At 42.8% G+C, this 13,893-nt stretch overlaps 1 protein-coding gene and 2 long non-coding RNA genes across 4 annotated transcripts in view; 2 read left to right on the top strand and 1 right to left on the bottom strand.

The window, feature by feature from the left end:
* Spatc1 (spermatogenesis and centriole associated 1) overlaps positions 1 to 10,009 on the bottom strand; it is a 29,960-nt gene extending 19,951 nt beyond the window's left edge. Inside the window, exon 1 of one of the 2 annotated variants that reach the window (XM_063231239.1) lies at positions 9,464 to 10,009. In XM_063231239.1, coding sequence (XP_063087309.1) covers positions 9,464 to 9,668 — 205 coding nt within the window. In that variant the 5' untranslated portion in view covers positions 9,669 to 10,009. The remainder of the gene's footprint in view (positions 1 to 9,463) is intronic. The other variant, XM_063231238.1, reaches the window with a different exon arrangement.
* LOC134471678 (uncharacterized) overlaps positions 1 to 13,893 on the top strand; it is a 52,524-nt gene that overhangs the window by 13,086 nt on the left and 25,545 nt on the right. The gene's annotated exons all lie outside the window — the stretch shown is intronic.
* On the top strand, positions 446 to 6,576 carry LOC111755183 (uncharacterized). The gene is made up of 2 exons (XR_002789765.2): positions 446 to 696; positions 6,229 to 6,576. It is a non-coding gene; the product is annotated as an uncharacterized LOC111755183 (long non-coding RNA).

Genomic DNA, 13,893 nt, shown 5'->3' with positions numbered 1-13,893 from the left:
CTGTCAAACCTCAAAGATTCCACTCTCGTAACTCTTCTAATGCAAAATGTATGAGACTGGTGCTTTAATTTTATAAAAGTTGCATTTAATTGCTTTAGATCTGAGTTAAAAATCCTACTGCATTTTAGAACCTTGCAGAGAACATGAGGTTCCCTGTTTATTTTTATTTAGAATACAGAAAATTTGGGTTGTTACATCAGACAATTGAGGCTAAAAAGAAAAACAAATAATTAAGATTTACAAATGCAGTTTCTCATTTTTAAACTTAAATGGTTTGAACTGCTGGTTTCCTCCCCAAACCTTCCCCGTCTTTCCCTTGCCATATAGGGGAAGCTCGATCGCCGAGCCTTTCTCACTTTCGCTACCGAGTCCGCCACTAGCGGTGCACGCCCAAGCCAGGCAGCCCACGCGGCCTCCGTACTTCTACTCTGCCAGCCAAGCGCTGGGACCAAGACCAGGGCATAGGCCGCAGCCGGAAGCTGTCCCACCAGGCCCGGGTAGACCGCACGGTGGGAGGAGCCACACGATGGGCGGGGCCAGAACGTGAGCCCGCGCTGCGGTGCAAGGGAGGCGGTGCTGTGTAACAGGACCCGATCCGAGGGGAGCCGCTCTCTGGGGGTGGGGCTCGGGAGCTCCGCGAGAACCTGAGCCGCTTGCAGAGTGAGCAGAAAGTGGAAGACAGCTGCCGCAGCCCAGGTTTTGACAGGGGTGGCCCGAGAGTGGGAGGGTGAAGTGAGGAGAAGTAAAGGGAGATCAGAGGATATTGTGTCTTGAGGAGAGGGCACCCTGAAAGGTGGGGGTCCAGGGGAAGGCATCCTGGGAGGCTGGGGTCCTGAGGGGAAGAGATTAAGAGGGAGTGTGCCCTGAAGTGTGCAGAGTCCCTAGGTGAGGAGGTGTCCCGAGAGGAACGGTGTCCTGAGAAGATGGGGTCCTGAGGAAAGTGGCGTCCAGAGGGCAGGGCACCCTGAGGAAAAAAATGTTCCTGAAGAGAGTGGGTTCCTAAAAGGAGGGAAGGAGGTCATGAGGGGAACCAGGGCCCTGAAGGTAATGGATTGCTGTGAGGGAGAGATTCCGGAGGGAGAGTTCCCTGAGGTAGGAGGGTTCAGGGGTGTCCAGGTAATGCTTTAAAACTGCGCCTCAATCTTACCCTTTAGATTTTTGCTGATAGCAATCCCATCTCAGCCTGCCTTGTAGGTAGAGAAATAAAATCTGATCTCTCTCACATCTTCAGTCTCCAGATGAACTGATGTTTCCTCACACACTATTATTAGAGGCTCCTGGACTAGTAAGGATGCCTTTAGAGCATGCACACGTCTTGGATATGAAAAGCAAGGTTCTGGGTTAGGGAAGATGTGATTTGAGAGGTGGTTTGTCAGACATTTAAAAAGATGGAGGAAGGCTTCCCCCTGCTGGGGAAATCTTTTGCCAGCTTATAATTCTCCAGAGAAGATAATGAGGAGGAAGGTATTTGGCCTAGAGAGGAAAATGGGTTTAGGTGAAGAAGTAAGGAGGATTAAGTAGTAGGAAATGGTGCCTGGCAGCGACAGCAGCATATGACCCCAGCCATCGTGTCCTACTGGTGTATTCCATGCTAACCTCTGTCTGGCCCTGCCAGTCTGTGCCAACCTGACCCTCTGTCACCTTCAGGTCTGACCAGTTCAGGCAGGTGCCCATTTTCCGTGCAGTCACTGTTTTAATGTCTTGGGCACTTAGATTGGCCCTCACTTTCTCTTGTCTGTTACTCCAGCAGCCTTGCCTCCCTATCCATCTCTCTCTGCCAGGGCAGGGCTCTGAGCAAGTCCTGGAGCCCTCAGGACCAGTCAGAGTCCTGTCCAGATTGTACCTCTCACCTGCCTTGTGTGTGGGCCAAGATCTGAACTTCTTGACACCTATTTCTTCCTAAAGACATTAATTTGGCCACCAGTTAACATTTCCTGCCACTCAGATTCCCTACTCTGACCACACAGTTGTTAACTTCTGGTTGGAAGATTACTCGCAGCCACCTGCTCTCCAAGCCTTTCCAGAGCTCTGGTACACTAGCCTCTTTATCTCCTGCCCACCTAACAGCCTTTTGGTCTCCACTTATCTCTCAGCTGACACAGTTGAGGAGTCTCTCCTCCCTATAACAGCAGCATACAAGGAACACCCAGAGTCCTGCTTAGAGTCCTGAGCACTCTACTTGCCTACTGTCCTCATGCCTGTTCTCAGGCCACCAAATGCTAAGAAGTCACAAGGTTGCTGCTGCCTTTGGAAATTTCTGCTATGACTAATGCTATTTTTCTTAGTATATACTCAGACCTCCCAGCTTCCCCTCTTAGTTCTTCAACCTTCACTCTCAGACCACCTCCATTTCCTGCACTCTCCCTTTTGCTCACAGAGAATATGTTTTACAGAGAAAATTGAAGCTATATATCTAGAGTTCCCGTAATTTCCCAACAACTGACATTCACACTCATCCTTTTCTTCCTTTCTCCTTTCTAGGACAGTGGAAGAGATGCTCTTCCTGCAGTCAAGGGTACCTCCGCATAAAGTACCCTTTCAGGCTTTTCTGGTTTCTTACACATATTTAGAAACTCAGCACCTGCCTGGCAAGCGCAAGATCATGATTTTGATTCCCAGTACAAAAAAAGAAAGAAAAGAGCCGGGTGTGGTGGCTCACGCCTGTAATCCCAGCACTTGGGAGGCTGAGGCAGGAGGATCGTTGCGAGTTCGAGACCAGCCTGGGCTACAAAGTGAGCTCAAGGCCAGCCTGAACTGCATAGTGAGACCCTGTCTCAAAAAAAAAAAAAAAAAAAAGAAAGAAAGAAAGAAAAAAAGACATTCAGGTCTCTTCTATCATGAGAAGAAAGTCTAGACGCCATGCCCCTTTGTAGGTACTGCCTACTTTCTGTCCAGTGCCACAAAAGCCAAATTTCTTGCACTAACTGTCACCATCTTTTCTTCTTTTCATATTTTCAGTTGTTCTTCATTTCATGTTGGTTGGCTTTCCCACCTGTAGTGGGGTTGAAATCACTTTAACCAAGCTCATAAATGCCAAATGATTGTTCACTAAAAACTGTAGACATTTTTGGTGCTTTTCTTGCTTAACTCTGACAGCTTTTACCCTTTTAAAAAATTTGTAAACAAATTTTAAAATTTTATTTTAAAGAGGAAATAAACAATTTCAAAATAAGAGGGTAGGGCTGGGGGTTTAGCTCAGCGGCATAAGCACCTGCCTTGCAAGCAGGCAGTCGTGAGTTCGATCCCTGGTACCAATAAAAAGGAAAAAGACAAAAAAAAAAAAAAAAAAAAAAAGAGGGTAAACAATGGCTAATGCATTGCATGCACATTGTTATCTTTAAATTATTCAAGAGTATAAGATATTGGCACTTAATTGTCCAAACAATATTATCAAAACTTTGCTTTTCAGTGAACTGAGAGAAACTAGTATAACTATCTTAACTATCATATAGATAGATAGATATTTTTTTTGCTTTTTTTTTTTTTTTTTTTTTTTTTTTTTTTTGTCTTTTTCATTTTTATCGGTACCAGGGATCGAACCCACGACTGCCTGCTTGCAAGGCAGGCGCTTATGCCGCTGAGCTAAATCCCCAGCCCCTTTTTTTTGCTTTTTTCTTCCTTCTTTCCTCCATTTCCCCATCCCAGTTTCTCTTTCCTTTCAAAGCTTCTTCTCATTCTACAATATCTATTACACATTTTGGATCTTAATTACTCTTTAAGCTTCTCATACCAGGGAGACAATACAGTACTTACAAATGTGAGTCTGATTTATTTCACTTATAAGTATGGTCTCAAGTTGCATCCATTTATCTATGAAAGTCTACAGTTGAGGACTGAGGATTTAGCTTAGTGGTGTAAGCCTCTGCCTGATAAGTATGATATTGTAAGTTCGATTCTTGATACCAAAAAAGTCTACAGTTTATCCTTCTTTATGGCTGAGTAATACTCTATTGTATAAAGAGACCCCCATCCATTCCTTGGCTGATGGACATTCATGTTGTTTCCAAGATCTAGCCATTACAACTGTGCTACTATGAACATGGGTGCACATATATCACTGTGGTGTGATATTTTTATTCTTCTGGGAAGGTACCCAAGGTGGAATGCCCAGGTCAAATGGGACCTCCAATCTTAGTTCTTTTAGGAATCTCCACACTGATTACTATGTAGTGGTTGCATCAGTCTGCATTCCCACTAACAATGAAGAGTTCCTTTTTCCCCACAGCCCCTCCAGCATTTGTTATTGCTTGATTTCTTGATAATAGTCATTCTTTCCAGGGTGAGGTAGAATCTGTGTTGTTTTGTGTCTCTCAAATGACCCTTGAACATTTTTTAACATATTTGTTTGCTGTTTGTATTTCATTATCTCAGGTTTTTTTCATTTATTTATTTGCTGTTTGTATTTCTTCATCTGAGAAGTGCATATTCATCTCATATGCCAATGTTTGGACTGGGTTTTTAAATCTAGGAAGTCTGATATTTTTGAGTTCTTTATATGTTCTTGGTTGTAATCCTTTGTCTGAGGAACAACTGGCAAACATTTTTTCCCACCTTGTGGGCTGTCTCTTTACTTTGTGGGTGGTTTCTCTTGCTGCGCAAAAGCTTTTTAAAATAAGATTTCAGTTGTTCTTTGTCATAGTTTCTGTGCAATTGGAATTCAGTTCATAAAGTCTTTGCCTACACCAATGTCTTCAAGAGTTTTACCTATCCTACCTTCCAGCAGATTTACTGTTTCTGTTTTAATATTTAGATCTTTCATCAATTTTAAATTTAGTTTAGTGCATGGTGAAAGAGATAGGTCCAGTTTTAATCTTAGGCATGTGCAGAGCCAGTGTTTCCAGCATCATTTATTAAAGAGGCTCTCTTTTTTTTCCAGTGAATGTGTTTGGCACCTTTGTCAAAGATAAGGTGGCTTAGTGTGTCTGGAGTTGTTTCTGCATCTTATAATCTGTTACTTGGGTCTGGTTTTGTTTGTTTTGGGTTTTTTTTTGCCAGTACTACACTCTTTTGGTGTTTTTGTTTTTGTTTTTTGTTTTTTGGCACCAGGGATCTAACTCACAACTACACGCTTGCAAGGCAGGCGCTTATGCTGCTGAGCTAAATCCCTGGCCCCCGTTTTTTTTTTTTTTTTTTTTTTTTTTTTTAATCACAGTAGCTTTATAGTATAATTTGATGCCCCCTGTTTTGCCTTAGTTGCTTTTACTATTCTAGATCTGTTCTGGTTCCAAATGATTTTGAGGATTGTTTTCTCTAATTCTGTGAAAAATGCTATTGGAATTTTGATCAACATTGCATTAAATCTGTATAACACGTTTGGAAGTATGGCCATTTTCACTATATTGGTTCTTCCTACCCAAGAGCAAGGGTTGTTTTTCCATTTTCTGATATCCTCTTCAATATCCTTTTTCAGAGTACTGTAGTTTTCAATGTAAGCATCTTTTACATCCTTTGTTAGATTGAGTCCTAGGTATTTCTTTTTTGGGTACTATTGTGAAAGATATTGCCCAAGTTTGCCTTTACCTTTTTGACACTTTATCCTCTCTGAAGCTCTTGGCTTCTATGTTATTAAACTTCTAAACATTTTTTTACCTCTCTGGGTGCCCCATTGACAACTTTGCTACCTGTCCTTATTCAGAACCCAACCCTGCTTCTGCCTACTGTCTACTTTCCCAAGTTGTCTTATGCTCTCTGTCTTCAATTATAAATAAATCTTGAGTGTTTTCTGTCTAGCCCTGACCTCTTCTCTGAGTTTCAGGCTCATATTACCACTATTTCAAGTGGATGTTTAAATTAGTCGGTCAAAAATGTAACTCATTGTCTTCCTCCAAAACTTTATTTCCTTTTTCTAGGCTCACCTCTAGCATTTGCAGGACTGTGGGAAGAGCACAAATGGAGGCCCACATGCCATATATCAGAGTAGCTGAACATTATCACTCAAGCTAACTGTTAAATAATGTCTTTTTTTTACTTTGACAAATAAAACTTTGTAACAACATAGCAGATCAGAATTGAATTTAGACTTGAACTTCCTAGAGTTATGGACCAAGATGTAGTAACTTGGGGGAGCTTATCCCCTGGTCCCAACTTCATTCCATACCCTTCTTTTCCCATTTGAACTTGGTCTTGCACTTTGAGGGATCTACTGTTCATGATTTTGAGCACCCACAGGGCATGTGTCCAATCTCTGCTTGTATCATCATAGCTTCATTTCCCTTTGTGTTCCTCTAGAATTGACCAAGAGCATAACAGACAAGAAGATTGGGCTCAGAAAGAGGAATTGAAATTTGAGTTCATGAAGACAACTCAAGAATAAGAGCCTGTCCCTATGAAGAAGAATGTCATTAGACTGGGGAAACAGGCAAAGTGGCCAGAGAATGATTTCCTCAGATAATTGTAAGGATCCACACCTTGGCTGGACCTGGGGATGACAAGTTCTGCACCATCAGTCACCCAGTCACCTCAGCCAGGACGACAGATGTGTTTTGGTTACAGCATTGCTCACACTCAAGTGGTTAGAGTTTCTGTTTTCTTACTAAATAATTTGAATAAACTTCTGCTTATCTGCAATTCACACAATCATCTCCTACTGGAGTGATTTCAAAAACCTTAGTCCAACCCATCTCCTTGCTTTGGTCTTGTCTCCCTTGAATCCATTTCCCCACAGGTCTGAATGAACTTTCAGAGCACAAACTTGATCATTTTGTTAGAAACCATGCTTCTGCTTCTTGCCTGTAGGAGTAAGTCCAGGCTCCTTAGCATGTCACTCATAGCCCATGCCAGTCTGGCCCCTACTGCCTCCTCTAGTTGCACTGTTCATACTCACTGGCCCCAACACACAGAAACAACTAAACACACGCAATCATAAATACCACACACACACACCACATATACCTACATAGGCGGGTCACCTTCACACTATCAGAGATACAGCAGAAATACCTTCAGACCATATTATACACACATTTATACATACTGTATGCACACATTCACACATATCACAGAAACACACAGAGCCATATGTATATGTTCATATAACACACTCTTAGAGTACATACCTACCTCCTTCTCTCTCACCTTTTGTCCCTGGAGCTGAGCCCAGCGGCTTCACATTGAGCTATAATCCACAGCTCTTTTATTTTAAGACAGGGCTCACTAAGTCACTAAGTTGTATATATTGGGCTCAAACTTGTGATCTTTCTGCCTCAGCCTCACAGAGTGCTGGGATTAGATGTTCCCTGCTCCCAGATCACAAATATTTTCTCTCATATACTCATGCATATTCTCACACACATATTCACATATACTCATACACCTCCATCATTTCTATACCCACCCCACACCCACACATTACAACACATACTTATATACATGTATACTCTGATACACATTCACAGGTCCACACACAGAAGGGGAGTTTTAGTTCTCATTCCTACAAACCCCTGAGAACAAGCTTTTGCTTGTTGGAAAACTTGGATGCTCATTTCTGCCTCCAGCACCAGCGGCATGGATTCTCTGCCTCCAGAAATCCTTTCCTGATCTCTAAACTTGATGGTTCCAATTGGAGTTGGATGATCTGAAGTAGTCCAGGAATCTTCTTGAGAGTCAAATGTCAGGGCTTACTTGATTAGCTGGGTATAGGAAACCAAACTCTAGCTTCTTTTTTTTTGGTACTGGGGATCGAACTCACAACCTGGACAGAGTGGCAGGCAGGCACTTAGGCCACTGAGCTAAATCCCCGGTCCTAGACCCTAGCTTCTTAAGATGAGATTTCTTAAATGTTGGGCCTCCCCTATTCATACTATTTTTGTTACCTTGTCGGTAGTCTCATAATCATTAAGTATACCACATTTCAAACATCAAGGTCCTATGCGATTGTGATTACTAGAGGAAAATGAGGACCACCCCACTATAGCCAGGTTAGATGGCAGGGAACACTGTGGGTAGGGGTCAGGGAGTAAGACAGCAGAAGAGGAATACACAGTAGCACAAGGATGCTACCTTGTGCAAAGGCCCGAAGTCAGAAATATGTCTGGTTTGGAATGAACCAAGTTCTAGTGACTCACTGTCTGCAAAGCTCTTGGAGGGAATCTTTTCTTCCAGTGAAGCATTGAAGCCAGTGAGTGTGCTGGCTGAGGGTGGAAGGGCAGAGCACCAGAGCCAGAGAGTTGCATGATTAACATGAGTGAGGGGGGCGGACAACAGGCTTGGGAACTCAGGAAGAGGGGCTTGGAGGAGGGTTATTAGTTTCAAATGCCATGCAGAGGTGGAGAAGGATGTGGCACCTAGGGAGCCACCCACAACTTTTCTAGAACAGTGGTGTCAGGGTCTGTTGCTAAGCTATAGAGGCTTAAATAGGCAGAGGCCAGAAGAGCAAAGTCCTCTCAGGGGAGGGGGAAGAGTTTGTGCCTGATGTTGCATAGACAGCAAGCCAGGCCGGGAGGGAAAGGTGCGGGTCTGTGATGGGGGCAGGTCACTGCAGAGGCGGGTAGGCTCGAGCACACATGGAAAAGTCTGCCTTGGGCAGGAAGCAGCACAGCCTTCCCTAGGACCAGAAAAATGTTACAGGGAGGGAAGTGGAACAATAACCAGCAGTCTTTTGTCACCGGCTTACACCTTTGTAGCCTTCACCAACATACTGAATTGTGTCAACCACAGACTTCGATGGCCACACCCTGGGAGCTGCCTGACGGCTGAAATTTTCTACCTGGTATCTCCAAAGATGACCATTCTGTCCACAGCCTCCCCTTCTTCAAGGCTTGTCTCTCCTTCCTGTCACCACACAGCTCTGTGGGTCTTTGTTGCTTTCCGATCTCTGGTTACTGACTCAGTCCTTATACTTAGGTCAAGCTCATTTAAACTGCTGTTCTGCAAACTGCAACTTTTCTTGTTCTTCTGTCTCACCCTACTATCTACATCTCCATCACACATCAATAATTCCCAAAGCTTGAGCTTCAGTCCTAGTTCTTCTCTTCAGCTTCTAGATGTGGGTTGTCAGTTGCCTTTTGGCCATCTCTAATTATAGAGTAACGGGGAAGAGGAAAGGGGAGCTAAAGGCAAGGGCGGGGGAAACTGAGGTTAGGGATGGTGAGGTTAGGGATGGAGTCAGGGTAGGGAGGCTGAGGATTAGTGACGTGCTGGACCCAGTAGGGCAGTCCATTTGGATTCCAGAGCTGGAAAGTCAGTCTATGGTGCTGCTTGGAAGTTGCAGGGAGGAGTGTAGGGAGGAGCTCCTACCATCAGGGGAGCACAGTGGGCTTAGTTAGTTTTGCCCTTTTATCCTTATGGTCCCATGTGGTCATCTTCCCTTACCTGATGGGGTCTGTGTTCCCCAGGTTTGTGAGTACAGGTATATGCATGTTCTCCTTCCATGATTTGGCGAGACCCCAGCATACTGAGTCTCTTCTCTCTGCACATTCTCTTACTCCCCTCCCTGCTGTCCTTGAACCCAGCCTCTTATAGTTACCCTGGTGTTGAGCAGGGCCTGTTGCCACCTCGCCAAGCCCATTGGCGAATGCACTGATGTTGATGCTGCCCGGCTGAATCTTGATCGCAGACCTGAGTTCTTGATTCTCTCGAATGAGCCGCACCAACTTCTTTAGTTCCTCATTCTCGCGCACCAGCCTCTCTATTTGTTGCCGAAGTCCTTCATAATTACTAAGTAGAGACATGCCCTGGGGCAGCAGAGAAGGTGCAGCCCAAAGGAGGCCACTGCACCTGGATGCTGCCCAGGGCCTCGGGCCTTGCCCGAGCTGGAAGAGGGCACCAGAACCTATAGGGATGGCCCACTGGGCCCTGGCTATTGTGAGGTCAGAGGCCCTCCTTAGTTTCTACTCTAAAAGGCTCTACTGTCTATGCAGTACACAGGCCCTGCCTTGTCCTGGAAAGTCCTGATTCCTTGTCTGTCTGGCCAGATTCCATCTTGAGTTGCTTCTTTGCAAAATCTCCATTCCCCACTGCAAGGTAATCTGTTTGCTGGATAGGGTGCCCTTTCCTTCAATTTTAGGTACACCTGGATTTAACTCACCAGACTTCTTATGTGGATGCTTTGTCCTGGCTGTCTGGACACTGGCCCATGATTTCTTCTAATCCCAGGTACTCAAGAGTCCTTCACTGGCTGCTGCCCAGGGTCCCTCATCGTCGAACCTGGCATCTGGCTTTCTACAGCTTGGAGTTTCCATTTATGGTGACTCAGGTGTTCCTGTTCTGAATCCCTGGCAGTACTTCCTCTGCACCTGGATCTTTGCTCCCTAGATTCTTGAACTTTCCTGACAGTCCTTCAAGAACCCAAGACAATCTAGGGTATGTGATTCTGGGATCAAGGATGTGTGATTACTAAATTAAAAAAAAAAAGAACCCAAAACAGCATTGCTCATCTGGTTCTAAGAATTTAGGATAAGTCCTTGGGGTACTCCTTTTCCTTAGAGCAATCTAAGGAGAACTCCAAGGGTCTGACCTTATGAGTCAACAGAGGCTACATCCTCAGGACATCTACTGGCTCTGAGGTATCTGCTCTCAAACCTCTTCATGAAACAGTGAGGGAGGGTAAAGGCCAGAAATAGGCTAGTGGGCAGAGTCCTGGTAGAGGGTGCAGATGAGAAAAGAGGAAAAGGCCAACCAGGGCTGGAGTCAGTCTGAGTTCAGCATTCTACTGGGACCTCACAATAGGGAGCCTACTCCCCTTCTCTGATGACCCACACTGCAATCCTGGCTGAGTCACTCTGGCCTCAGGAGTAGAGCTCCTGGGGACCAGGACCGTGTTCTCTTTATTCTACTTTATCATTTGAGTAGCCAGGTGTGGTGGTGCACGCCTGTAATCTCAACATTTAGGAGGCCAAGGCAGGAGGATTGTCTCATTCAAAACCAGCCTAGACTATATAGTGAGTTCAAGGCCACCCTAAATTTACAGAGTGACATCTTGTGTCAAAAAAACAAAGAAAATGCTGGATGTGATGACATATACCTTAATCCCAGCACTTGGGAGGCTGAGGCAGAAGGATCCCCATGAGTTAGAAGGCACCCTGGACTACTGAGTTCAAGGCTTAGCCTGGACTACATAGCAAGACCTTGTCTCAAAAAATGAAATGCAATAATAAACAAACTACCTCCTCAAAACCAAATAACAAATCAGATCAAAACAAAATAATTAAATAAAACTTTCTAATTTATTTATTTAAATGAAAAACAATAATACAGAATTTCAAAAAAAAATAATAGGATATTAACAATGGTTAACATATTACATATTGTTATTTTCAAAGTAGTTACTCAGATTACAAGATATAGGCATTGCCGGGTATGGTGGCTCATGTCTGTAATCCAAGCACTCGGGAGGCTGAGGCAGGAGGATCGTTGCAAGTTTGAGACCAGCCTGGGTTACAAAGTGAGCTCAAGGCCAGCCTGAATTGCATAGTGCGAGACCCTGTCTCAAAAAAGAAAAATATATATATATAGGCATGAAAAAATGATCAAACAATAAAAGCAAAACTCATTCCTTTTGAGGAATAGAGGTTAATAATATAATCATCTATCATATATATTATCCATATATATACTACATACATATATATATATATATATATATATATATATATATATATATATAGTATTTTTCCCTTCTTTCTGTTCTCCTTGCCCTTATCCTGATTGTTCTTTCCTTTTGAGCAGTTTCTTCTACTTTTACTTGTACAATATACATTGTATGTTTTGGATTCTATTTACTCTTTCAGTTTATAACACTAGGAGGACAATAAAACTTCCTAATTTTATAGACTATCTCTTCTAGCTTTCTTCTAGCATATAGAAATGAGTTTATAATACTTGTGATATAGGGGAATGAAACTCCCAACCTACTATATGTCTGGAATGAGTTCATGTTGTCTAAAATCGAAGAATGAATTTTAGGAACGATGGAAGTTAAGAAATATTTATTGAGAGAAAGAAAGCCTCTGTCTGAGAGACAGACAGGCAGAAGGGGTCCGTAGTGGGTTGCTTTTGGGAATAGTTTCTTCCATTGTCACATGGAAGCCAGTTATCCCCACAGTGTCTCAGGTTCCATCTCTAAAAAACATGTGGGCCAAGGATTTAGCTCAGTGGCATAAGCACCTGCCTGGCAAGCATGAAGTTGTGAGTTTGATCCTTGGTACCAAAAAAAAAAAAGCATTCTTTTTTTTTGTCTTTTTCCTTTTTATCAGTACCAGGGATCGAACTCCGACTGCCTGCTTGCAAGGCAGGCGCTTATGCCGCTGAGCTAAATCCCCAGCCCCCAAAAAAGCATTCTAAAAGAGATGTGGCCCAGAACACTAAGCCAGGACATGGTTCTTATGTATGCTCTCCTGGATGGGCATAATTCCAATGTCTCATCTGACCCAGAGACAGGATATGTGTCCCTCATCTAAGATGATTTTCCTGTCTTTGGCATTAGCAAACACTCATTTTCTATGAGCTTAACAGGAGAAAAAGGTCAGCATTATTTCTGACTTTACATGCCTCTATAAGGAAAGTGCAAAGTATGAAAAGAATAGAAATAAAGTCAGAGTCAAAGGAAGGAAACTGAAGCAGAACAGGTTTGACATTTCCTCTAGAATATAGGGGAGGATCAGAGCCAGTCTTTCTCAAAGACTTTCTCCAACTCTTGCAGTCCAGCCACCAGCCTAGTGCAAGGAGTTCTGGCTTTGCTGTAGGCATGTATATTTTCTAAGACTGAGCTAGATTTTATTTAAGAACCATTTTACAGAAGTTTATATTAAAGCCTGCCAGGGGTGTTCTAATATTTTTTTCTCTAGTGCTATTGTCTTAATACAGTCAAGCAAGGAGTACCAGTAACTTGAGCAACTAATTTAAATTTAACATGTACAAGAACAAAATAATAAAATTGTACCATTAAAGAAATATCATGACCTTATAACTTTCATTATTTTAAGAGACAAGGCAATTAAAACAATGGGCATTTTGCAAGCAATTATCACAAGTAATTATAAGCAACTGACAAAGACAAAGCAAAATTTGAAGCATACAAATGTTACCTAAATGAGTCCCAGTCCAGAGTCTATGAAACAAAAGTGCTCTTACCTCCATCCAGTGATTTTGGTGGGACCTCCAAATGATATAGGGGAATGAAACTCCCAATCTATTATATGTCTGGAATAAATTTGTGTTCTCTAAAGTTGCAGAATGAATTTTAGGAACAACAGATTAAGAGCAGAAATATTTATTGAGAGAAAGAAAGCTTCTGTCTGAAAGAGAGACAGAAGGGGTCCTGAGTGGGTTGCCAAAGATTCTGTATTTTCTCAAGATTTGTATAGAGTAAAATCATGAGGTGAGGTGGGTCTAAAGTGAGGAAAACTGGGAACTCACAAGGCAGATGGACATGAGCTATGGTCAACCAGTAAGTTTCATTGTTCAGGTAAAACTGACCAAATCAGGGACACATGGGGAAGCGAGTCATGTAGCAAGCAAGCATTCTTTATGGATCAGTGACTCTTCCTATAGGGGGTTGGGATGGTGACTCTTGGCTTCTTAAGAAGAACCAGACAATCCCTAAAGATTATACTTAAGAGTGTGGTTGCATTTGTTTTGCCTACTGTCCTGAGATTTGGCCCACAATGAGAGGTGTGTGTCTCCTCCAAGGTCACCAGACATCTGGTCCTCTGTACAGGTTTCTTTTTTTTTTTTTTTTTTAAATTTTTTTTTATTTATTTTTTTTTATTAAAGAGGAAAAAGAGAAAAACACAAAACAAACCAAAGCGGCGTAAGGGTACACGCAATACAGAACTACAAAACAAAACAAAACAAAACAAAACAAAACAAAAAACCATAACAGTAAGAAATTACCTGCTAGTAGATTACACACTATTTTCTTGAAAATAGTTCCTCAAATCACAGTATCAAAGAACA

Source organism: Cavia porcellus, unplaced genomic scaffold (genome assembly GCF_034190915.1).
Source record: "Cavia porcellus strain 051 isolate PalLab524CR breed Dunkin Hartley unplaced genomic scaffold, mCavPor4.1 scaffold_19, whole genome shotgun sequence".
NCBI lineage: Eukaryota > Metazoa > Chordata > Mammalia > Rodentia > Caviidae > Cavia > Cavia porcellus.
The sequence above is the reverse complement of the archived record's forward strand: the minus strand, read 5'-3'. Positions and strand labels throughout refer to the sequence as shown.